Source organism: Epinephelus lanceolatus, chromosome 15 (genome assembly GCF_041903045.1).
Source record: "Epinephelus lanceolatus isolate andai-2023 chromosome 15, ASM4190304v1, whole genome shotgun sequence".
Taxonomy (NCBI): domain Eukaryota; kingdom Metazoa; phylum Chordata; class Actinopteri; order Perciformes; family Serranidae; genus Epinephelus; species Epinephelus lanceolatus.
The window spans coordinates 1711591-1739481 of NC_135748.1; the positions used below are offsets into that span (position 1 = coordinate 1711591).

Below are 27891 nucleotides of genomic sequence, written 5' to 3' on the forward strand. Positions count from 1 at the left end.
AGACGCAGAAAAGGTGAACGGATGGATTCCACATGCCTGGTTCCCACTGTGAAGCATGGAGGAGGAGGTGTGATGGTGTGGGGGTGTTTTGCTGGTGACACTGTTGGGGATTTATTCAAAATTGAAGGCACACTGAACCAGCATGGCTACCACAGCATCCTGCAGCGACATGCCATCCCATCCGGTTTGCGTTTAGTTGGACCATCATTTATTTTTCAACAGGACAATGACCCCAAACACACCTCCAGGCTGTGTAAGAGCTATTTGACCAAGAAGGAGAGTGATGGAGTGCTGCGGCAGATGACCTGGCCTCCACAGTCACCGGACCTGAACCCAATCGAGATGGTTTGGGGTGAGCTGGACCGCAGAGTGAAGGCAAAGGGGCCAACAAGTGCTAAACACCTCTGGGAACTCCTTCAAGACTGTTGGAAAACCATTTCAGGTGACTACCTCTTGAAGCTCATCGAGAGAATGCCAAGAGTGTGCAAAGCAGTAATCAGAGCAAAGGGTGGCTATTTTGAAGAAACTAGAATAGAAAACATGTTTTCAGTTATTTCACCTTTTTTTGTTAAGTACATAACTCCACATGTGTTCATTCATAGTTTTGATGCCTTCAGTGAGAATCTACAATGTAAATAGTCATGAAAATAAAGAAAACACATTGAATGAGAAGGTGTGTCCAAACTTTTGGCCTGTACTGTATATATATACATACACACACACACACACACACACACACACACACACACACACACACTCACACTCACTCTTTTTGGAACCACCGCGAAGTCCGTAATAATTTCACTCTCCACCATGCTTGTTGTTGCCGTGGGTAACAGTATGATGTCGATATGTCAGCAAGCCGAAATATCAAGAGTGTCACGATATGAATTTTTCTTATGATATAATAATAAACCGGTATTATCGTGAAAGAGATGATATGGCAAACCCCTAACCCACACTGTAAATTTAAATATTATAACTGAGTAAAAAGTTAAGATCAGTGAAATTCAACATGAGCTACATCTGAATGGAGATGTTTACATGAATGGCACTGTACATTTGTACCTTACTACATTTGATGTCATATAAATTCAATCTATTTTACATTATCACAGAGAAGGCAATTTTAGTCTGACTTGGAACTAACTTCTTAAATATCTCTGCCTAAAAAGAAAATATCCAGACCTCTATTTACCAGGCCAACCTGTTGAGGACCCCTGGGCTGCTTCTGACTCTAACCAACCCCCTCATGTGTATTGTCTAGGCACTGACCAGGGGCCTGTATCACGAAGCGAGATCGACCTTTCCTGGGTTACCCAGACCTATCCTGGTTTGACTAACCCTAACAGTGGCAATCAGGATAATCGGTATCACGACGCTGGATATCAACTCGGTAACTCAACCCAGGGTTGCTTTATCAAGAGCCGTGAACGCGCACGCAGCGGACCAATCACAATCATGAGAGATGCGCAGCGTCACTGAGCGTCACTGAGTGTCCTCACAGAGCGCCGTATGTGAGGAAAAAAAAAGTATTTCTTGTGAGGATCAGAGATTAATTCTACTAAAATATGAGGAGGAGAAAAGCAACATTAGAGAAAAGGCCAACACCGTGGCAGCTGCAGGAGGAAGAAACATGCGTGGCAACGCATAACAGGATGAATAATGTTTAGTTTTAGTTTAGATTAGTTTATTTGCACATAATGTTAAAAACAGACAGTATAACATTTACAAGATTAAAAAAAGAAAAGTGCCGGAGAGGTTAGAAGCCACTAAAAGCTTATCAAAGAAATTCCCCTGTCAAAACATCAATGAAATCACATAATAGAGAAGAAAAAAACGGGTGAGGAAAGAAGAAATAGAGGAGGAGAGAGGGAAAAATAAAGACAAAACAAGGTAGCAAATAAAATGATGTGTAGGTTGAATTACTCATCACTGGTTCAAGTAGCTACAGTACCTGTACTTGTACATCTGACACTGATCACACCCTTGAATCCCATGAAATCAATGCTGCGCAGATGAATTGCGTGTATTACAATATCGTCTAACATCATTGCGTCTGATAAATTGGTCTTCTTTGTCATAACGTTATATATGCTACAATAAAGCTTAAAGCTGACACCACAATTAAATCATATCAACACCAAATTGATAGTCTGAATACAATCATCCTGATATTGAGCTGTGTTAGAAATTAACAGCTGCGCAAAAATATACCTAGTGTCCCTCTTTAAAAAACAAAAAGGAAAATCCCTCAAACACCATGAAGTGTAGACATGATAGGCTACTTTCCACATTTCCAGGAGCAAAGCTGTCAATTAGGCCCATTATCTTTAACAGGGATCACTTCCTCCAACAAAACAAAATGTTGGCACTAATTAATGATGCTATTAAGTGTCCGCAAGTGATCAGTTTCTTTCTTATGAAGGGGTGGGATGAAATTTCGACTTCTTTCCACTCCTTTTTGAACAATCTTTTCATTGTCTGTTGTTGTTGCTTTCTTTTCTTTAATGTTCAAAATAAACTTTCAAATCAAAATCAATCAAATGAATTAAACTTCCCGTCATGACTGGGCTGCATTTCTATCAGCGGAGTCTTTTTTTTCCGAACTGCTGATTGGCCAGTGGGTGGTGCTTTTTATAGGATTAGATTCAACCCTGAACTTACCCTGCTCCGGAGCAGGATAGCCGTTCATAGTAAGTTACCATGGTGATCTACCCCGATAAGAACTGAACCGACTTCGTGAGACCGAAAACCCAGGGTTAACCCTGAAGTTACCTCGCTAAGACATTAATCCTGCTTCGTGATACAGGCCCCAGGACTGTTTCTGTGCATTAGTTAGTCTGTGGTCATTTCATAAACAAGGCAGGCCACAACATTAGCTTGAAAATGCTTTTCTGATGTGTTACCTTATGTGGGGCAAATTTCTGAATCTGGCCCTTACCTGGAATGATGAGAAAAAGCACCTTGTTTTCAGTGTGTAACCAACAGGAGCCAAATTTAAGAACTTCTGTGATGGCTCCACAACAGTAGATAAAGTCGGTCTGTGGTTCATCCATCCTGTCTGTCCTCATGTTGTCTGTGTCATTAGCTCTGAGGCAAGAGGGGGGAAATGAATGCCAATTGCAATTTTATCATTTTTACTTAAGAAGTCACATTTATGCACCCTTTTAGCACTTGTAATCACATATATACATACACACACACTCATATATATATATATATATATATATATATATATATATATATACAGATATAGATATAGATACATATGTATACATACATACATACATACATCATACACACACACACACACACACTATATATATATATAAATATATATAAACATACAACAAACTAAAAACAAAAACTAAAATAAATTCCTAAAATAACCCAAATTGTGTGTTTGAAATGTGCAATGTGGCTTATCTAAAAAAAATAGTTTAAATAGTAAATTAATATATAAAGTTTATAAAAGCATCCTTAAAAAGATTAAAATAGAAAATGTAAAAAAGTAAAATTTTACCCATATGTATTTTAAAAAAAATATGTACAATTATGCTGTACATACATGTATCACCACAGTTTAGCTGTGTATATCACACAGTCTAATGGCAGCTGGCAGGAAGGACCTCCTACAGCGTTCAGTCCTGCACTTTGGTTCTATCAACCTGTGACTGAAGGTTCTCTGCCAAACCACCTCCAGAATGGATGTGTTGGTAATTATATATTTCATATATATGATATTGATTAACTGAAAAACTTACTGGGTGAAAATAATGTAATAAAGTATTACAACTGACTCCGATTACGTTAGCTGATACAGTTTATCAGCAAAGTCTGAAGGTGATGCATTTCTTCCACATCAATGGATAAAAGTGACACTGCGACATTTTGGTACCTTTAGTATCTTGGTATTGATATCTAATCTAAACACTAGCAATGATGTGTATTTCCACATGTAGAGGTTAGCCTACACAACTCTATGATGAAAGAAACACTGAGAAGACGAACTTAGTAATTAATGTCATTTCAGTGTCATCGATTATTGCCAATTTGTTGATGCAGAATGAAAGACAGATTGCTAAACATAATGTCGTATTTGCCCTTAGCGGTGTTAACAGTATAAGATAGGCTATACACCCTTAACAGTGGGAAGCCATATTAAATTGACAGATTTTTAGCTAGTAGTTTGGTGTGAGAGTAACGTTAACACTAGCATTGCCTAATCAGTAACTTTAGCGTTAATCCCAGTAACGTAACATTAGCTGGTTTCCTAACGCTGTCTTTAGTATAACGTGTACTAAAATATCGCTTACTAGTGATGTTACGTGGTGTGCCGATGCTTCGAAGCGTGTGTCGAGTAATCCAGGAAGAGTTTCCGCGATGCGCGTATCGAGGCTTGTAGCGTTTCAGACGAGTGACGTCATTGATGAAGTCCGAAGCCTCGTTGCCCGGCTGTACCACGTGACTGGTTCGGGAAGCGGTTCAGATCTTGGTCAAAGAGCATGGACAAAGAGCATGGATACCAAGAGGCGAAGCTCAATAGAACGCCCCATAGCAACATACTCGCCCATGGTTTCGTCCTACCGCCGCCATTTTGGACTGTCAGCAGACCGCAGCAGACCCGCTTGCATACAAAAACACAGAGACAAACTGAAGTATATGCTTACAATGCTACTCACTTCGTGATAGCTTGGTCACAGCTGCTTTTTCACGTTTTTGTAAAGCAAAATATAGACTTTAAAAAACACAAAACTTAGAAAAACGGCTTAGATGGCATCTCTACATATTACATCCACTTATGAGAAGATTAATTTAATTACTCCTTCAAAATCACCCCATAAGCCAATCTACCGAAAAATAAATAAATAAATAAATAAAAATCAATATTTCAACTAGAAACACATTAATGGCGAGGTCACATAGTCAGGAATAAAGATTTATTTACAGTTTGTACAGTAAGGGGACAGTAATAATAATATTAATAATATATAGGCTATTTTAATATGATATATTTTAATGCTAAAGCAGTAATCAGTTCTGATATAAATGGTCCAAGAGGCCATATACAACAAAGCAAAACTGGCATCTCGCCTCTTGGTATCCATGCTCTTTGGCATTCAAGGGAGCTTCGCCTCTTGACGCGAAGCTCCGTTGAATTTTTGCCAACAGCCAATAGGGGCGCTGCCGCCATTTTGGACTGTTGAGCTTGGACTGTTGCGCCCAGACAGCATGCAAGATGTCAAGGAGAGTGGAGAAAAAAAGTAAAAGAAAACAGTGTAGTGCAATTAACTGCAACAACTATCAGCGAAACACCCCGCACCTGGCCTTCCACCGTTTCCCGAAGAATCCCGACAGGTAAGAACCCCTGAGGTGTAAGTTTTAAAGTGTTTTAATATCAATATCAATATATATATATATATATATATATATATATATATATATTTATTTATATGTATATGACCATTTATATCAGAACTGATTACTGCTTTAGCATTAAAATATATCATATTAAAATAGCCTATATATTATTAATATTACTATTATTGTCCCCTTACTGTACAAACTGTAAATAAATCTTTATTCCTGACTATGTGACGTCGCCATTGTGTTTCTAGTTAAAATATTGATTTTTATTTATTTATTTATTGGTAGATTGGCTTATGGGGTGATTTTGAAGGAGTAATTAAATTAATCTTCTCATAAGTGGATGTAATATGTAGAGATGCCATCTAGGCCGTTTTTCTAAGATTTGTGTTTTTTAAAGTCTATATTTTTCTTTACAAAAACGTGAAAAAGCAGCTGTGACCAAGCTATCACGAGGTGAGTAGCATTGTAAGCATAATTAATAGTGATATACTTCAGTTTGTCTGTGTGTTTTTGTATGCAAGCGGGTCTGCTGCGGTCTGCTGACAGTCCAAAATGGCGGCGGTAGGACGAAACCATGGGCGAGTATGTTGCTATGGGGCGTTCTATTGAGCTTCGCCTCTTGGTATCCATGCTCTTTGATGAAGCCTAGAGAAATTAACCCTTTTCTGCAGCTTTTCTGAACCAATTTGCTGGAAAGCTCCAATGCCTCATGAGACTTCATCTCACCATCACTAGTATATAAGCCCGTATGACATTCATCAGTTCTCAAACGAATCTCCCTAGACCTGGTTGTATTTGTATGGACCATGAGGTCATGGTGACAGATAGATCGCTCTCGCCGCTTAAATTTAGCAGCGGATTCAACGTAGCTGCCGCGATAGATGTACGCCGGCGTTCTAATGGTGCGGACCACTGACCACCAGGCTCAACCAAAGCGGTGGATAAACCAACCCAGTGCCAAGGGCTCTGGCTCAACCGGCTCACTATAAATGATTGACATGGCATTCAACCAATAATTGTAGCTTACACATTACCATTTTTGGTCATTTACAGCTCTCTAAAAGTAGGCGTCCAATTGTAAGGCGTAGTGAGAGGGGGACAGTTAAATTTACATATTTCAGCACTTTCAACCACTCGCTGTCATGTTTCGTGAGCGTGCTTCCCAATACCCAATCAGAATGCCACAATCCAGCGTTGTTTCTTATGGGCGTATCTCAGGACTGCCCCAATCACGCGCGATTTAGTCAAGGTAGGCTTCGGTGCAGAAGAGAGGAACTGCTGCTGTCACTAGAGAAAGGTATGACTGAGTCGGAGAAAATGTTTATGGTTTGTTTTAGAAAAGTTGTGACTTGGTGTTGAGTGTTACTCTGTATGAATGCCTGCATTTGGCGTAAAGGCAGTTGTATTCTAGCAGGCAGGGCTAGCTAGCTGACCAATCCAGCAGATTAGCCCCTAGTAAAACTCAGGTTTATCCTTTATCACTTGACAACTTAGCAGCTAAGAGCTAGGCTGGTAACGTGTAGTCGGAGCAGCCTGTGGAGATGAATGGGCTCTGTGCGTTACCCTGCCCCACTCTCAGCTCCATTTACGTCTCTCTTCGGATGAGCGTAGTTCCTTCATGCTAACGTTACAGAGCTAGCTGCTGGCCCAGTGGGAAAGGCTACACATGACTCGAAGGGCTAACTCTTTATCACACGAATTCTTGGTTCGAAATGAAACCTTGAAACCACCTTGCTAAAGCTATAGCATTCGTTCACTCTTTTAACCGATTAATTTCAGTGGTCAGTTTGCTGACATGTAACGTTAGCTACATGCGAGACTTGCCAGAGAGGAGCTGAAACTGGCATTACAGGGGCACTGGTGATTCTAACTTTGTCATCGGCTTAGGGGGGTGTTATGTGTCGCCACGTTTTTGTTTTACTGCTTTATTCTACTGCATTGTTAATTTCTGCAAGTTTAGTGATAGTTAGGCTTGGACAGGAACATGGAGTTTTGTCTGCATGACTACTGTCACTTACATAACGTTACATTTAATTAAACAATGATTCCACTTTGTACATATCTGACTGATTTTACAGGTTTAGAAAAGTAGTGTCGGTTTCTGTGACCCTTAAGTGGTTGTCTTCAAAACCACATGGTCAACACTGTGTGATGATTGATTTAACTCCAGTCATGTAATTTCTATTACTAGTCACTGAGCAAAAACACAAGCTTTCTGAATTTCAACTAAACTACTCACCTTAGGTGTTACTGTAGAAGTTACCATTCCTATAGAAACTCAGATGCCTCATCGACAACATAATCATACATCAGTGTTGATGACATATTGGAAAGAGCAAGACTTGTTTGCAAGCAAATGTAAGTAAACACGGGGCCTGTAGTTTTTCTGGATAAAAAGCACATAACATTTAGATTTCTTAGCCGATTGCAATGAGTCATTTTCTCTTCATGGATTAATGATCTGCGTGTAGTAAAAAAAAAAAAAAAAAAAAAAAAAAAAGTCTTGTCTCCAGTTAAACAGAATCTCAATAGACTATTATCACTGCTGGATGCTCAATAGAGGAGGCTTACCTGAACTGAATACACAGAGGTTTAAAAAAATCATTGATTTGATTTTGATTTGATTTATTGACTCAAGCAATACACAGAATTTAAAACAATAAAAACATATGTCTGTATTGTCAGGGATGGAACGAAAAACTCCAGGACTTATTTCCATTGTTGTCCCTGTTACAACAGCAGTCCAAATGGTGGCATGCATCAGTAAAGTGCTTGATAGTCTACGCAGACGTGCACCGTGCAGGGACAGAAATGACATGCCGTTGTGTAAATAAGATAAATAAGTGTTACCAACGCCAAGCTGGCAGACCCCCGAACCGTAGTAAAGGGACCTCCGAAGACCATTAGCTCCTTTAGCTTGTGTTAGCTCGTTGTGGCAACAACACATAAACAACGGGACTTCGTCTGCGTTGAAGAACGGCACTTTATTTTCAGCACTGCAGGGATGATGCACAGTCTCTCTCATCAGTGTCTGACTTTTACATAGAGGGAAATAACTCAAAAACAGCATGCAGAACTGCGTAGGCTTCTTCACTGTGGCTGCTTGATGTAAACAACATAGCACATGCCTCACTTTCTTCCTGGGACACATCCGTCTGACATCACACACCACACCCGGCACGCTAACGTCTCATACCTCCTACATCAACTACACACATACACAACTCCACACACACACACACAAGCCACACAAATCAGGCTCAGCCTGTAACATAAAGCTAATTAGTTTGTTTAATAAAAGGACAAGGTTCTTCTGTTCTATAGGAAAGGTAACCTTAAATGACTTCTGTTGTGATCCAATATGATGGTAGGGGAAACACTGCCATATGATAAGAAAGGGGTCCAGTGGAAAGCGATCACAGATGCAGTCGCAGTGTATATTGCAAGAGATATGGTGTCCATATATAGGCTACCGTGGAAAAGCCAGGGTAGCCTGTATATTGCAAGAGATATGGTGTCCATATATAGGCTACCATGGAAAAGCCAGGGTTTATTCACATGCTGAAAGTTTTGGACTCCAGGTATGTGCTACCAGGCCGCAAATATTTTTTTTGGAAGTAGGAGGTGAAAAAATCGATTTAAATCGTGAATCGGATTTGTTGTGAAAAAATCTGATTTTTTTTTTTTAGGCCATATCGCCCAGCCCTAGTATACATTAATCACAAGTTAATTAAGAGCAATAGTAAATGAAACCACAATAGTGCAAAAAAGAGCATCAACACTTATAAACGTAGGTTGCGGAACAGTAGTTTCCTAATCTTTGATTTAAAAGATACTGCACTTTCCGTTTCTTGTATGGAGAGCGGTAGTTTATTCCACTCCACAGCACCAACATAGATTAAGGATTCACCTCCTGTCTTTGTCCTGTGTTTAGGGCGACATTTCCTCGGCTAGCTCTAGTATTATGTCCATGTGCAATTCTCTTGAAATAATTATTAAAATACGTTGGAGCTCTATTATTCAAAATCCTGTGGACCATAGTAAGTTGGATCTGTCTAGCTCTGGCCTCAACAGGTAGCCACTGTAATTGTTTAAACTGAGCCATTCCCATATGGCTCCTGTGGTTCAGACCCAGGACTACTCTGATTAGTTTGTTCTGTGATTGTGTTGTGTTGTGATGTTTCTTTAGACTCCAGTACCAGGAACTAATAGCGTAATCAAAGTGACATCGAATTAAACAGGAAGCTAATATCTTTAGACACTCCTGGTTCAGTAGTGTAGCCTTTCCTGCAAGGAATCTAGTTCTAGCATTTATTTCTCCCAGAGTCTTTAGAGCCATAGAAGTGCCCCCTAGAGACCCATCGAGGATGCAACCTAAGTATTTAATTGAGGGCTGCGATGTGATCATTATCCCTCCAGTAGTTATAACAAGTTTGTCCTCCTTGCTCAACCTAACTGTTGAGCCCAATAATATAGATTCGGTCTTGCCTAGGTGCAATAGCAACCTATTTTCAGACAGCCAGGTTTGAACCCTGTCTAGATCCTCTCTTAAAATGTTCTGTATGCAATGTATGTCTTTGTGTGATGTGAGAACAGCAGAATCATCAGCATATAAAAATAAAGGGCTGGAGCAAGCAGCTTTCATGTTATTGATGGAGAGTAGGAAGAGCAGTGGCCCGAGCACACTCCCCTGTGGAACCCCACAGGGGACTGGCATGGCCTCTGACAACACTCCCCAACATCAACTCACTGGTCCCTCCCTGATAAGACCCTAGCCATTTAATGGCGGATCTGTCTAATCCTAGAGCCTTCATCTTTAGCAGCAGTATGTTATGGTCGACTGTGTCAAAAGCTTTTTGGAGGTCTAATAGAACAAGCCCACACATTCTCCCTTGATCGATTTCTCTCTTAATAAAATCAGTAATATATAGGAGGCATGTATCTGTTGAACAAGATTTCCTGAAACTAGACTGCATCTCATAAAATAATTTAGACTTGGATACTCATAAATTTGATCGTGTACAACTTTTTCAAAAACCTTAGAGATTACACTTAGAATTGAAACTGGTCTGTAGCTGCTAGGGTCAGATTTACTTCCCTTTTTGTAGATTGGAGTTACTTTCGCATGTTTAAAATCAGTGGGAAATTTTCCTTGCTCCAGTGAAAGATTAATTATACACATTATGTATGGAGCAATGTCAGCCGAAGCATCTCTTAAGAACCTAGCACCAATCCCATAAAGCCCAGTAGCCTTAGTAAGTAAGTAAGTAAGTAAGTAAGTAAGTAAAGTAAATTTTATTTATATAGCACTTCTCACAGAGAGGACTCACAGAGTGCTTCACAAGATAAAATACAAAAAATACAGTAACAGAAACAATGCAAAATACACAAAAACAAATAAAAAGTAAAGTGCAGCGAAATACAGAGATGATACAATGGACAATTAATGGAACGCATGCCTAAACAGATGTGTTTTTAACTGCTTTTTAAAAATGTCCACGGAAGAGGCCGCTCTCAGCTCATGAGGTAGTGCATTCCACCATTTCGGTGCAACAACCTTCAAGGCTCTATCACCTTTTGTCTTTAATCTTGTGTGGGGGACAGTAAGTAGGTGGCCTTCAGCGGACCGCAGTGACCTGACAGGACAGTGAAAGGACACCAGATCCGTCAAGTATGCAGGTGCTTGACCATGGAGGGCTCTGTAAGTGATGGTTAGAATCTTGTGCTGGATCCTGAAATTAACAGGGAGCCAGTGCAGGGATGCCAGGACTGGAGTGATGTGAGTGAACTTATGAGATCTGGACAGAAGCCTGGTGGCAGCGTTCTGGACTAGTTGGAGGCGGTCTAATGAAGTTTTATTGAGACAGGTGAAAAGAGAATTACAGTAATCTAGACGTGAGGAAATAAAAGCATGGATGATCATTTCTAGCTCGGAATAAGTTAACACGGATTTGAGTTTGGAAATGTTTTTGAGGTGGAAAAAGCAGGAGCGAGTGACAGTTTTGATGTGGTCATCGAAGAGCATGGCCTGATCAAATGTGACCCCAAGGTTTCTCAACTTGGGGCACACATTTGCACTGAGGGACCCTAAGCAGCTGGCCACTTTAGATGCCGAGGCGTCAGGTGCAAAAATTATAATCTCAGTTTTAGCTGCGTTCAACTGAAGGGAGTTAGCAGCCATCCAGTCCTTAATTACATTCATACAATCGTACAGTGAGTAAATTCCATCGGTCCTATCAGGGTTAAAAGAAAAATATAACTGGAGGTTATCTGCATACATATGGTATGAGATACCTTCAAAATTGCTGATGACATCTCTGAGAGGGAGCATGTATAGCGTAAAGAGGATAGGCCCAAGTACTGAACCTTGGGGCACCCCGCAAGAAAGGGGGGCAAACTCTGATTTATGAGGGCCAACAGCCACAGAAAAGGATCGATCAGACAGATAGGATTTAAACCAATGAAGGGCAGTCCCTGAGATTCCTACCCTGTCCCTCAGCCTGTCTAAAAGGATGTGGTGATCAACAGTGTCAAAGGCTGCACTGAGATCAAGCAGAACCAGGATAGTGGATTTACCGGCATCGGAGGCCATCATGATGTCATTGGAGACCCTGAGAAGAGCAGTTTCTGTGGAATGTAACTGACGATAACCGGACTGAAATTTATCTAAGATATTGTAACTGTTCAACGCTGTCACTAACTGGTTTGCAACTACTTTTTCTAGAATCTTAGATACAAAGGGCAACTTGGAAATGGGCCGGTAGTTACTAAGAACATCGGGGTCCAGATTGGGCTTTTTCAGAAGCGGCTGAACAACCGCTTGCTTGAAATGGGATGGGACACGACCAGTAATCAGTGAGCTATTGATTATGGAGAGCAGAGATGGACCAATAGTGCTGAAAACATTTTTCAGCAAAGTTGTGGGTAGGATATCCAGGGGACTAGAAGAGATCTTCATAGTGCACACAAGATCTGCTAAGTCTTGTAAGCAGACAGGTGAGAAATTGTTAGGGATGCACCGAAATAAATGTGAAAATGTGGCCGAAGCGGACTATTATTAAACGCTTGGCCGAATACCGAATACCGAATATCATTGTTTAGTTTTTCATTAGTTTTTGCAGATGAACCCCCTCCAGATTAGTGTTGTCACGGTACCAAAATTGGGACCCACTGTGCGATACCAATGAAAATATCATGGTTCTGAGTAGTATCACAATACCACAGCGAAAATGAGGCAGATGTGCCTTTTGTCATTTATAAAAAGATAAATCACTTTTCTATAATACATCAATGATATTTCAATGGAATAAATTACTTATTGACTTATTCATACTTCAGAAACAGCATCATTAAGTGATTAAAATGGGGGGGGGGGGGATCAAAATAAAATAAATAAATAAAATAAGAATCAACCAGTCACCCTCCTCCCCTGACAAGTCCCTTCATAAGTAACGAACAGTCCCTAAAGTGCGGTGAGGTTTGTGGGCCGTTACTGCCAGAAAGAGTAATGTGGACGGTTCGTTTCTCCTCTGACATGTTCCATACCTGTGTTCGGCTGGCTCGGCCGTTCAGGTACTTCTGGGCAGTCATGACGCCAAGAAGAGGATATTATTGGAACCGACTTGTCCGTCGCCGGTAAGCCGATGGCCACCGTATTTGACAGGAATACTGTGTCTGTGACCCCCGTTCAACCCACAACCGATGGGATTCGCCTTTTGTTTCTGCTGGTGGTTGAAATCTGTAGGCTGCTCGCACAGCGTGCTGAATGATTTAAGTCTATTTTGCTCGCTCAAAACTATTTTTAGTCGCAAATGCGAGTGCAGTGACGGGCGGATCGCCACACTGCCGACATTTTATTCCGCCCGTCACGGCATGCCATTTGATAACGCAATCAAACGGCATGCCGCCCGTCACAGCATGCCATTTGATTGCGTTATCAAAACACGCCGCTATTATTCAGCCTTGCTTTAAACTTATTCCACCGAATACCGAATGTGTGTTTTTTTTGCAATATTCGGCCGAATATATTCGGTTACCGAATATTCGCTACATCCCTAGAAATTGTCAATAATTGACTGTTGTTTGGGAGGATCAGGAAGGGAGGAGGAGGAGGGTGTTATACTGGCCTTGACACTGGCAACCTTATTCACAAAATACATTAAAAAATTGCTACAGTCCTTATCAGAGGACACAGGTAGAGCAGGCGGTTGCGCACCAGTAATGCCACTTATAGTGTCAAAAATGACCCTCGTTGGAGATGATGAGATTTTTAAAATAAGAGACTCTGGCCACCCTAACAACAGAATTGAATTCAGCTAACAGTTCTTTAAAATAAAGACGATGTACATGAAGCTTGGTTGATTTCCACAAGCGCTCAGCTCTCCGACATTTACGACGAAGGCAGCGGATGTCGTCGTTCAGCCAGGGAGTGGGATTAGCTGCGGGGATAGTTTGAGGCTTTAAAGGAGCAATCTTATCAAGAATAGTAGAGCAGTGTGAGTTAAAAGTTAAAACTTGGAAGTCAAAGTCAGCATTAATACTAACAGGCTGCGCCACACTGTTAAAAGCGAATGAGAATTTCTCAACCGAGAAGTTATTTAACATACAGGTGAGTTTTGTACGCTTGCTGGTTGAACAATCAGAAATAATAGACAAATTAAGCAGGATGCAGTTGTGATCAGTGACGGGCAGCTCCTCAGAGACGATACAATCAATGTCCAAACCAAGTGTAAAAACAAGGTCCAGCGTGTTTCCCTTAATGTGTGTCGGGCCATTGACTTGTTGCACAAAACGAAAAGATTCGGTGAGATTTATAAAATTATTAGCAAAGGAGTTTGTGGTGTCATTTACAGGCACATTAAAATCCCCAAGCATTAAAATTCTTTGAAATTTAGTGATGGAAGCCAAAAAGTCACTGAATTCAGCCAGAAAGGCGCCATTAATACCAGGAGGGCGATAAATTAAAATACAATAAAACGGGTTAGAGCGGCCAACTCTAGAAATAAGCAGTTCAAATGAGGTTAAAGTTCCACAATTCACTCTCCTCGAGGAGAAACTGTCTTTGTACAACAAAGCAAGGCCACCACCGCGGCCAGTGGTCCTTGGGGCACATATGATTGCGCAATCAGGCGGGCATAGCTCCTTCATGGACGCATAATCTTCATCCCTTTGCCAGGTCTCAGTGAAAAACATGAAATCTAAATCTCTAGCGATGAAAAAATCATTCAGCGTGAATGATTTGTTAATGAGTAATATTAAGCTCGCTCAGCATTTTCTCTACGTGGTCAACTGTAACCCTATTAAATGAAAAAGCATCTTCCTTGACTCCTAGTTTACTGTAGTATTGGGTAACAAAGTCCTCACCGAACTCGCCTGTTTTATCTGGCAATTTGGAGACCAGGTTGCTGGCAATAGAGGTGAAAAAAGTGTTAAAAATCGTTCCTACTTTACCTTTGTCGAACTCTATGTCCTTGTCTATTTGTAACCCTATGTTTACCTCATTAGTCTTTGATTTACCACTACAGCCTAGGTCTTATAGTGTTTTCCATAATTTTGACAGATTTTTGCTGTTATCCTTAATTACTTCAGAGTAATAGTTCTGCTTACTTGTCTTGATCATTTCCTGTGTTATATTCCTACATTTTTTAAAATATTCAAAATTGTCTTGTTCTTGAGATTTTCTAAATTTAGCCAATGCTGAGTCCCCTTGCTTTATCATTTCCCTAATTGAGTGGTCAAACCAGGGGTTGCTCCTTTGTTTAATTCTAATCTGTCTGGAAGGGGCTACTGCGTCTACTGCCTTGATAAATAAACGTTTAAAAGTGTCCCAGGCCTCGTCTACAACACAGGCATTTGTTATAGGAGACCAATACAGGTTTTTCAATTGAGATCTAAAAGTTTCTACAGAGTAATTTTTGGGTGATCTAATATGGATAACTTTATGCGCAGAAAAAGGAACTCTGTGTCTCTTTCTTGTGCAGTAGATAAGGTAGTGATCACTAATTACATATTCAATAACCCCACTGTGAGTTATATTTGATTCGTCAGTCACTAAAATTAGATCAATGGTAGTTTGGGTCTTTTGGCAAACCCGAGTGGGTCCTTTAATTATTTGCGTCAACCTGGAGGACATGGGAAAGTTGTTATACGCCTTGTAGGTAGCGCAGCTTACATCAGAGACATCTGTATTAACATCTCCTAATAAAAGACATTCTCTCTCCATACTAGCACATTTGTTAAGAAGCACTTCAAGGCTTTCATAAAACTTGTTATCATTGGGTGGTCTGTAGCACACCCCTAATAGGACAGGCTTCGATTTGGGAAGACACATATCCAACAATAAACCCTCAATATCATCCTCATTGTCCAAATCAGATTTGAGATTGTAGTTAATATCCAAGTGAACAAAAACACATACACCACCCCCGTTGCAATTTCGGTTCTTCCTATTAAGGGAATAATTGTCAATGCTGATATTGCTGTCACTGATAGAGTCATCAAGCCAAGTTTCAGTCAAGCAAAATATTCCCACTTTGGACGTCGTTACCAGAGTATGGATTTCGTCTATTTTAGGAAGCAGACTTCTCACCTTAAGATGTGCAAAGTGAAGTCCCTTCTTGGCAGTAACTTCAGTAAACTTTGCGAACGAGTCTTCAGCCGCCGTGGTCCCTGCCACGGTCATCTCAGGTGACTCCCCGCCAAGCTCCGGACTCAGCTCCGGGCCAGGCCGAGGCCTGCCTCCGCACTCTCTCCCTGCAGCCGACGACTTGCTCACCGATGGGTACGCCATTCCCGGCCATCGGTCGCTCCTCGCTGTTCATGCATTTACCGCCAGATTGTTTCACAAGCTGAGAGGGTCCAGGGCATTTGTGGATATTTCCAGATAACATCAGGCACAAACAAACAATTAGACCCCTCGCGTCGACTGTCGTTTTGTTTGGAAGCACCGAGCGTTTGCGGGTTTCATTCTTCCGAGCGGGGAAGAGGAACGAAAAAAGGCTTAGTTTCCCAGGACTAAAATTTTTAAAACTGACTTGCATATTCGCTTGATAACGCCCTACGTCTACCAGTTGAATAGGATCGTCATTGACGCAGATATTTAAACTAATAGCGTATAATAGAAATGCTGTCAGCACGCCACAGGTGCCAGCCGCCATGTTTTGTCATGAGGTACTGTAAAAACTCATGGATGACCTAGCAATGGGAAATATTTTAGTCCGCCCAGCTCATGGAACCTGTTGGCCCAGCTATTAGCCTGAAAGCTAACGTTATGCTAGCAAGATTCAAAGTCAGTAACATTCAGTTCTATTCAATTCCATTTAATTCAATTTTATTTATAAAGCCCAATATCACAAATCACAATTTGCCTCAGAGGGCTTTACAGCATACAGCATCCCTCTGTCCTTTTGACCCTTACAGCAGATAAGGAAAAACTCCCCAAAAACCCCTTTTAATGGGGAAAGAAATGGTAGAAACCTCACAAAAAGCAAGTGAGGAGGGATCCCTCCTCCATGGTGGACAGACGTGCAATAGATGTACAGAACAGATCAACATAATAAATTTACAGTATTCCATATGACAAAATGAGACATGAAGAGAGACAGAGAGATGCAGGACAGACAGCAATGACAGCTTACAACAACATTAATTTAAGTAATATTGTGGTACAATATGTTGTATATGTTACAATGACAATAATAATCATATGAGTTAACAGTAGAGCAGTAGAGGTATGACTAATAGCAGCAGTAGGCGGCATCAGGCAGGACCACGGCAGCAGCACAACCGCAGAGAGAGAGAGAGAGAGAGAGAGAGAGAGAGAGAGAGAGAGAGAGAGAGAGAGAGAGAGAGAGAGAGAGAGAAAAAATAGGGGGGTCCTCCGGCAGACTAGGCCTAAGTCAGCCTAACTAGGGGCTGGTACAGGGCAAGCCTGAGCCAGCCCTAACTATAAGCTTTATCAAAGAGGAAAGTCTTAAGTCTAGTCTTAAATGTGGAGACGGTGTCTGCCTCCCGGACTGTAACAGGAAGATGATTCCACAGGAGAGGAGCCTGATAGCTGAAGGCTCTGGCTCCTGATCTACTTTTGGAGACTTTAGGGACCACGAGTAACCCTGCATTCTCCGAGTGCAGTGTTCTGGTGGGATAATATGGCACTGTGAGCTCTCTAAGATATGACGGAGCTTGACCATTTAGAGCTTTATAATTTAACAGTAGGATTTTAAATTCAGTTCTGGATTTTACAGGGAGCCAGTGCAGAGAAGCTAAAACAGGAGAAATATGATCTCGTTTCTTAGTTCCTGTTAGTACATGTGCTGCTGCATTCTGAATTAGCTGGAAAGTTTTTAAGGACTTACTAGAGCTACCTGATAATAGAGAGTTACAGTAATCCAGCCTTGAGGTAACAAAAGCATGGACCAATTTTTCTGCATCTTTTTGGGTCAGGATAGGCCTAATTTTCGCAATATTACGCAGATGAAAAAATGCAGTCCGTGAGGTTTGTTTTAAATGAGAATTAAAAGACAAATCTTGATCAAATGTTACTCCGAGGTTTCTTACGGTAGTGCTAGAGGCCAGAGCAATGCCATCTAGAGAAACTATGTCATCACATAAAGAGTCTCTGAGTTGTTTTGGGCCAAGAACAATAACTTCAGTTTTGTCTGAATATAACATCAGGAAATTGGTGCTCATCCAGGTTTTTATGTCTTTAAGGCAATTATGAAGTTTAGTTAATTGATTAGTTTCTTCTGGCTTCATAGATAAATACAACTGTGTATCATCCGCATAACAATGGAAATTTACAGAGTGATTTCTAATGATGTTACCTAAAGGAAGCATATATAGAGTAAATAGGATTGGTTCGAGCACAGAACCTTGCGGAACTCCAAAACAAACTTTAGTACGTAAGGATGATTCATTATGAACGTGAACAAACTGAAAACGATCAGATAAATAAGATTTAAACCAGCTTAGTGCAGAACCTTTTAGGCCAATTAAGTGTTCCAGTCTCTGTAGCAGAATTTGATGGTCAATAGTGTCAAACGGCGCACTAAGATCTAATAAAACAAGTACAGAGACGAGTCCTTTGTCTGAAGCAATCAGAAGGTCATTTGTAATTTTAACTAGTGCTGTCTCAGTGCTATGATGCACTCTAAATCCTGACTGAAATTCCTCAAATAAATTAATATCATGGAGAAAATCACACAGCTGGTCTGCGACTACTTTCTCAAGGATCTTTGACAGAAAGGGAAGATTAGATATTGGTCTATAGTTGGCTAACACCTCTGGATCCAGGGTGGGCTTTTTTAGGAGAGGTTTAATTACAGCTACCTTAAAAGACTGTGGTACATAGCCTGTTAATAACGATATATTGATCATATCTGAGTGTTAACTGAAGGTAAGACCTTCTTAAGTAGCCTAGTTGGGATGGGGTCTAAGAGACACGTTGATGATTTAGATGAAGAAATTACTGCAGTCAGTTCTTGAAGAGAAATTGGGGAGAAGCAATCTAAATATATATTAAGTCTTACAGTTGTGTTTGAGGTTAGATAGGTACTATCTGAGGACAGGAGGTCATGAATTTTGCCTCTAATAGTTAGAATTTTGTCATTAAAAAAGCTCATAAAATCATTACTGCTAAGGGCTAAAGGAATACAAGGCATTTTAGTAGTTTTAATGAACTGTTTGCCGGACTGCTTGTAATCGGTGGCTAAGCTAATTAGCTCACTCCGCTAAGTTAAGACCTACATCCATGGCTGCCTCCACTGCGGTTCTACTTACCCACCCACACGGTGTTTACATCACACACCCCCTTCCGGACTTCTTCCTCCCCGCCACCTGTGGCAGCTCAAACTCCTCTTTCACTCACCACTGCCCCCCCATGGGCCCCTAATGCCAATTTGTTATTTATTTCAACCAACTCCACCCCTAATTCTAAACCTCTCAGCACATCAAGACAAATTGGCCTCTTGAATGCACGGTCACTTTCTTACAAGTCTTTTAGATCCTGCCAAATGTGCAGGAGATCTGACCCTCGCTACCTAGTGAAAAAAAAACTCAATCAATCCCTGTCTGCCCAAAACCAAAACCTGAACTAATAAAGTTATCACTTCTGAATATCAGATCCCTCTCTAGTAAGAGCTTTTATATTAACAACTTTATTTCCCAACATAGTCTCAGTTTTTTATTCTTAACTGAATGTTGGCTCTCTTCAACTGCTTCTGCCATATTATTGGAATCATCTCCCTCAAATTATGGCTTTCTATACTCGAGTCGTCAAGATAAAAGAGGAGGAGGAGTGGCCAGTATCTTCTCTAACAATTTCACCTGCTCAAGAAGTAACTTTGGTGAATTTTCAAGTTTCGAATACTTAGCCTCGGTTATTAAGACTCAGCAGTCTATACTAACTATAACTATTTATCAACCTCCTAAATACAACTCCAACTTCTTATCTGAGTTTTCTGATTTCATGTCCATTGCTCTCACCAGTTATGACAGGATTATTTTATATTTTACTTGGGGATTTTAACTGTCATATTAATAATACCGCTGATTTATATGCCATGGAATTTTTAGATCTTCTGGCTAGCTTTGGTCTGGTGCAGCATGTCAAGGGGGCTACCCACAATCATGGAAATACACTAGACTTGGTCCTCACAAAAGGTATCGAAATAGATATTTCTGATATCACTCGTGTTCCCGTTTCTGACCATTTCTGTGCGGTTTTTAATGTCACCAAGTCTGTATCAATTCAGTTCAATGAGACTGTTGTGAAAAGACGACTTGATGACAAGGCCAGGACAAGATTTTTGATAGCATGAATACTTTTCCTCCATCCGATGCCTGTGCTGTTGATGATTTAGTATTTGATTTTAATAAAAAATTAAGATCCTCTTTAGACATTGCTGCTCCTCCAAGAATTAAAAAAGACAAATAACCCATAAGCTACCATGGAAAACTGATGCTATTTGCCAGTTTAAAAGAAACTGTCGTAGAGCTGAGAGACAATGGAGGAAAAGAAAACTAACTAACTAACTAACTAACTATTTACAATAATGCTGTTAAACAAGCAAGACAGGCCCATTTCTCAAAAATCATTATTGAAAATAAACACAACTCTGAAGTCTTTTTTCCACGATCAGGTCAAGAATTTGCACTATTTTTTAAAGGAAAAATTGATACCATTAAGTCCAGTATTTTAGTCAGATTCAACAACCATCTGTGATCTACCTGTTAGCGAGCATCCATCTATGACATCTTTGAATTTAGTCACAGATAGTGAAATTAGTGCCATTATAACCAACATGAAGTCATCCACATGCTCACTAGACCCTATTCCAACTAAACTTTTTAAATCCAGTCTTTTGTGCCTTTCTAATGACACTACCAGAATCGTTAACACTTCTCTACAGTCTGGTATTTTCCCTGCTGCTTTTAAAACAGCCATGGTGAAACCTTTGCTCAAGAAACCTGATCTCGACACTAGTGACTTAGCCAATTGCAGGCCTATTTTAAATCTCCCTTTTATCGGTAAAATGTTAGAGAAAATTGTTTTTAATCAACTATTTAATCACACTAATAATTTATTGGATAAATTTCAATCTGGCTATCGCACTAACCACAGTACAGAAACTGCCTTATTAAAAGTAGTTAATGACCTCAGAATCGCAGCTGACTCGAATAACGTTGCTGTCCTCTTTTTACTTGACTTGAGTGCTGCATTTGATACCGTTGATCATTCCATTTTAATTGACTTGAGAAATGGATGGGTCTTGCTGGTGCTGTGCTTGACTGGTTTTGTTCTTACTTGTCTGACAGGAAATTCTTTGTTAGCCTAGGTGATTCTGTATCACAGACATTTGATGTTGAGTATGGTGTACCTCAGGGGAGCATCCTTGGTCCGATCCTCTTTTCTTTATATATGCTCCCTCTAGGTAAAATAATTAGTCTTCATAATGTACATTATCATTGTTATACAGATGATATGCAATTATGTATCTCTGTTTCATCAGGAGACCCTAGTGCGTTAAACAGTCTTTTTTCCTGTCTTACAGATATTAACATCTGGATGAACAAAATTTTTTTAAAGCTAAACGAGCAGAAAACAGAGATTTTACTTGTTGGTCTTGTTGGTCTGAAAGGTAGAAACTTCAGTCAAAGTTTGGCAGTCTGTCCCAGCAGATTAAATCACATGTTACAAGCCTAGGAGTGATTTTAGACTCTGATCTTAATTTTATTCACCATTTTAACAGAGTTGCAAAAACATCACTTTTTCACCTTAGAAACATTGCTAAAATTAGACCTTTTTTAACTCAGGATGATGCTGAAATACTTGTACATGCTTTTATCACTAGCCGTTTGGACTACTGCAGTTCCCTTTTTACTGGTCTCCCTACAAAGTCACTGAAGAAACTACAAGTTATTCAGAACGCTGCAGCCAGGATTTTATCAAATACAAAAAAAAAAGATGACATTAGTCCTCAGCTTGCATCATTGCACTGGTTGCCTGTTTCTTTTAGGATTGATTTTAAAGTGCTGTTACTCACTTATAAGGCCTTAAATAATTTAGCACCATCTTATCTCAGCGATTGCCTTTCTTCTTATGCCCCAACAAGAACTCTCAGATCCTCCACTGCCTGTCTTTTAGTTGTTCCCAAGGTGTCCCACAAGAGAACCGGTGAAGCTGCTTTTGTTTTTATGGCCCTAAACTATGGATAACTCTCCCTTTAGATCTGAGAATGGCAGACTCCTTAGCTATTTTTAAAAAGAAATTGAAAACCTATCTTTTTAATTTGGCTTTTAATACGGGTTGATTTGATTTGATTTTTTATCACTGTTAGTGTTTTTGTTTTGTTGATGTTGTTTAAATTGATGTGGTGTTTTTAACTGTTGTTGTTTTGTTGTTTCTGATATTGCTTTGTTCGAGCACTTTGGGCTGCATTCGTGCATGAAAGGTGCTCTATAAATAAAGTTTTTTTATTATTATTATTATTATTATAGTTCTCTGTTGAACTGACGCATAGCACCGTAGGCTCCACGTCGATTTGGAGTCTACGCCGTAACCTACGCCATAGCCTAATGTGCACCTCCCCAGAATTGTAACTAGGCCTACGCGTCGCAGTGACGCAGACCTCCTGTCTGTCACTGTATACTGACACCATTTCCCTCAGTGGAAACGGAGCGTGTATTTCCTTTTAGTTCGCAGATAAGAAACAATAAATTGTGAAGACAGTAAAGCCTCCACTAAAATAGCAGTTTAAGTCTTGTGTGTGACTTATCCTTCAGGGATTTATCCAGATTTCATATGAGAAGAGGGAAGGATCGCCGGCCGCTAGGCTCATCAATACAATATAAAATGCCATAGGCTTGTGCTAATAAAGTTAGCATTCTGTATGTTTGGAAAACGTATTTAGTACAGGACAGTTGTTTTGTCAGTGAACCTTGTGAGTTGTTATGGAGCCAAACTGTGTGCCGTTACCTTTGTTAGATGTTGCCATTGTCCCTGGTTTTATATGAGAAGAGGAAAAATATTGCTAGTTGCTAGGCTAATTTATACAATGTAAAATGCCATAGGCTTGTGCTAATAACGTTAGCATGTTGTATTTGTGGGGAAAATGTGTCCGGATTAACACAAGTGTTTGTCTGTGAATGCTCCGAGTTGTAGTGAAGCCAATTTGTGTAGTTGTTTTTCAAATTGTCTCTATTAAGCCATGTTTAATGTGTGTTTTGGGTGTGTTTTGAATTAACTAAACTTAACAGCACTTCACAGAGACCTCTGCCGCCGATTAGTGTTTTGGAGGTGTAACTGCAGAGTGACACAGACACCACCGCAGAAGTAAAAATGCTCACAATGGCATAGGCGACGTGCGTAGGTTACGTGCATAGGGTCTACGCACAACCATAAATCCCCTTTAACTGTGGCCAGTTGTTGAGCTAACTGTGGCGGGTTGTTGAGCTAACTGTGGTGGGTTGTAGAGCTAATTGTGGCTGGTTGTTGGGCTAACTGTGGCCAGTTGGTGAGTTGCCTGTGGCCAGTTGTTGAGCTAAATCACTGGAGTCCAAACGCCATGGTTTAGCCATTAAAGTGATGATGATACACAGCTTCCAGGCATTACAGAGTAAGTCATGTTTGTTGTTTATCACTATATTGTCAGTTAGGGTTGGGTCGGTTCTCGGTAATACCAATTCAGTTCGGTACTCCGTCTTGGACCGGGTGGACTAAAAGCAGACGTCTGCAAGCCCTGTGTGCGAAAAGCTCAGATTTTACAACTGCACAGACTCCGCTCCGCGCACCAGTGTCACACAAAAGACTGCTCGGCATGTATTTTTCACATTGCCGGGATTTTTCACGGACATTTTTGCAGGAAACTACAACATGGAAGTGCACTCGACTATGGAAGCCCGAAAGACTGCGGACATTCCTCGTGGAGTCCGCTCCGCTTATAGTACGCCCAAATCTGTGTCTGCCTCTTTGCCAAGCGCACAGCGAGCAGGAGAGAGAGGGGGTGGGGCGGGGACTGAACTAGGGGGTCTCTACTGTAGCCTAGACTTTGTATAACAGTGACGGGGAGTAGATAATGGAGGACAGTTTAGTCTCGAAGAAATCAAAGAATGCGCCAATATGGCAACACTTTGGCTTTGAGCCAGACGAAGGAGGCAACCCTTGTTTGCACTGATTGAGTAAGCTAAACCTGCAAATTTATTTGTAAAGAATAAAAGAAACAACGTGTTACTGTCACTGTTGTCCTATGGTTTTTTATTTTAAATCAGTCAATTGTGCCCCCAAGTGGAGAAAATCGGGTATTACCGACTTGATGCAGTTTTTCACAAAAACCGGACCGTTTTTTTTTTCCTCATACCGACCCAACCCTATTGTCAGTAAACTTATGTCAGATTTCTGCTGTTGCTAACAAGTGTTATTAACTTTATGTAGTTTTTTTCCCAGTGTTCTAGTTAATCAGTACATTATGTCAGACGCCTTCACTTTTTTTTAAACAGAGCAGTGTTTGTGATGCTCACCTCCACATGCTGGGCAGGTTTGGGGAGTATGGCGGCTGAGCGTCAGGGGCTCGGGCACAATGCATCCTGGTGCATGTAGGCACTGCATTTCCACCTGTGAAAGAATAAAACTCAGCTTCTCTGTTAACGCAACATGCACCGAGAAATTTATTGCTTCATTTACCAGCAACACTGATTGGATATCCACTTAAAGGGATAGTGCACCCAAAAATGAAAATTCAGCCATTATCTACTCACCCATATGCCGACGGAGGCTCAGGTGAGGTTTTAGAGTCCTCACATCCCTTGCGGAGATCGGCAGGGGTAGCGGCTAGCACACCTAATGGCTGACAGCGCCCCAGACTAACGTCCAAGAACACAAAATTGAAACCACAAAATATCTCCAACATGCTCATCCGTAGTGATCCAAGTGTCCTGAAGCCCCGACATAGAAAGTTGTTTCGAAAAACGTCATTTGAACTCTGTTTGTAGCCTCACTGTAGCCTGTAGCTTTGACTGCTTCTCTGTGCTCCGCGCTCACGTGTGCGCGAGACCAGCGAAAGCATGAGCTTTGCTTACCCGTGTTTACATCACATGACACGTGCACCACAGGGGGAGACAACAGTACCACAGTAGCTAAAAGATAATTTGCACTATGGTCTTTTAGCAAAGGACAGCCCACATCACATCACATCACAAACTTCACCAGGGCCTCCGTCGGCATATGGGTGAGTAGATAATGGCTGAATTTTCATTTTTGGGTGTACTATCCCTTTAAAATGTGGTGAATTTCTTCTTTAATGCATTGCATTGCAGCTATTTAGTCATACACACATTGGATACCTTGAAGAGAGCACAATAGAGCTGTGTTATCTAGAAAAATAGAGGTATCGGATCTTGAATTGTTATCGACAGTAGTGCTGCACGATTTGATAAAAATGTGTGATTGCGATTTTGGTGGACAATATTGCGATTTGCGATTACAATATAATAAATAAATGGTATCATGAGTCTTCCTGCTTGATTCAGTGTTTCCCCTACATTATATCGGGGGGGCACTGGCCTGACATAGTTATTATAATGGACAGTGTGTAAATGACCATCAACAGACTGCTCTTACGCACAGTCAAACACGGCTCTTGCACGGCAGCGCAGCATGGCACTGTACACACAGCAGAGCTGAGCCTGTGTTGCGTTCAGGCGTTGTCACATAAATGATCAATTCCAGCATGGGAACAGACCATTGCACAACACAGCAGCATGTCAAGTGGACCAAAACCGAGCAAAATTGCTAAATTTTTCATTTGTTATTACATAGTTTGTCATGGAGTCTGTGATTTCCCTGTGTCTCTTTGAGATCTTGTCGTATGGCGTGACACTTACAAATGTATGCGTAATTGTGCTTTGTTGTTGTTGTTTTATGAGACTCTGGCGGCTTTCAGTTGTCTCTTTGTCTTTAACGTTACTTGGCTTGACTTTCTCTTGCATGCATTCTTCGTACTTTTCTCTGTGCTGTCTCAAGTGTTGATAGAGATTGGTCATGTTGCTGCGGGAAGTGGCGACTTTAATTTTTAAAGTTTTACACAGCACGTCTTTTTGGTCAACGTCGCCGTACCTGAATCCAAAGTATCGCCATATAATAGGTGCTGGGTTATTTTTCGCCACCAACTCAGCCTGTTTTTGGTCGTGTTCATGCTCTTCTTCAGCGTCTGTGGTGTTCACTGCTGCACGCCGAGTATTCACCTGACGATACGTGCTGCACACACCAGGATAGCGTGTGGGCGTAATGTCAACAAACTCCACACACTACAGGAGAGGTAGTCATGTTCACAGGCACACATGTTAACATTTATTTACATTTAATCGCAAATCTCAGCCTTTTATGCAGTTATGTAATCGCACAGCCTGACATCGCGATTGCAACTGCGATTAGATCAATCGTGCAGCACTAATCATCAGATACTCAATATTGAATGAGTCGGATCAGGATCGGGGGCAAAAAAACTTGATCAGTACATCCCTGTAAATTTTTTTACCTAGACTGCTTACAAGCAATGGAATAGTAGCTGGGGATATTCCTGGTGAGGAAGTTTGTGGGGCTGCTCCCTTCAAGTTCAAGATTCGAATCATCAGTCGCAGAGCCCTCAGTCAACTTAGATTCTTTCAGGTCAAACAGTCATTTTTTTCATCAGTTAGTGTGCAGTGCACTTCTGGGGACGTTTTGGTCCCCTGATTTGCTGAAGAGTGAGCGCTCTTGACTTTCATGCTGCTCTTTGGCACAGGCAGCTGCGTAAACAGAGGCAACTGCTCGGAGGAGGAGAGTCTTTGCCGATTAAGGCTCCAAAATCACATTATTTTCTGCCTTCTGCACAGAAGTGATGATTTACAGCTCACAGTAACTTGATGTGATACCATCTCTGGTCTCCTGCCCCTTAGGGGCTTGAACCAGTGGGTCTCATTCATGAAAAGTGAGTAAATCTGTGTGTAGATTTGCACATAAAAACCTACTCCGGATTCAGGAACTCTGCGGGAAACTCAGATTTGTTCGTAAACACGTGTGTATGACCATGAATGCCAATCCATCATAAAGTGACAGCACGCTACCAGTAATCAGCAATTAGCATAAATCCCCGCCCATGAATAGCCAATGACCACCATATAAGGAGGTGTAGGTGAATACAGTCGACCTGTCAGTCATGGCGCAAAGAAAGAAAGAGAGAGAAAGAAAAAAGAATTTTTCTGAAGCGGAGATCGAAATAATTTTGGGTGAAGTGGACTTAAGAAAAAACATTTTATTTTCTTCAGTTAGTGGTGTGACGGGGACAGGCAAAGGGAAGGCCTGGAGGGAGATAACAGATGCTGTTAATGTTGTCTCCGTAGTACAAAGAACCATGTCAGAGGTGAAGTGTAAATGGTTTGATATGAAACTGGAGGCAAAGAAACGCATAAGCACACACACAAAAAAAATACAGCGGTCCCCAAACAAAGAGAAGATTCATTTGTGGGGTTTTGAATGAAGTGGGAATGGGAAACCAGAGATGTTTTGTGCGTAATGGATAAACTCTAAATCAGTGATGACTGTCGGAATGTAGGGCTGCCACGATTAGTCGACTAATCGATGACTAATCGACTATTAAAATAATCGGTGACTATTTTAGTAGTCGACTAATCGGTTTGAGTTATTTTTCATAGAAAAGTACTATAAAAGTACCCCAAAATACTCTTACTGCAGCTTCTTACGTTCAGATATTGGCAGCTTTACACACTCTCCCGTGACAGTGAACTAAAACCCTTTGGCGTGAGTATGAAACAAGACATTAGATGACGTAATTTTGGGGTTTGGGCGAGACAGACCGACATTTTAAAACATTTTAACACATTTTTTGATGAAATGATTAGTCGACTAATCAAAGAAATAATGGACAGATCAGTCGACAATGAAAATAATCGTTAGTGGCAGCCCTATCGGAATGTAGAGCTATTTCACATTTATTTTAACAAATGATACAGATAACATATAGCCTA

The 27891-nt window shown here is 40.8% G+C and overlaps 1 protein-coding gene across 1 annotated transcript in view; it reads left to right on the forward strand.

Moving 5' to 3' along the window:
- Positions 1 to 6536: 6536 nt before the first annotated feature.
- setd3 (SET domain containing 3, actin histidine methyltransferase) overlaps positions 6537 to 27891 on the forward strand; it is a 109687-nt gene continuing 88332 nt past the window's right edge. The window contains exon 1 of the mRNA XM_033642720.2: positions 6537 to 6670. Coding sequence (XP_033498611.2) covers positions 6577 to 6670 — 94 coding nt within the window. The 5' untranslated portion in view covers positions 6537 to 6576. The remainder of the gene's footprint in view (positions 6671 to 27891) is intronic.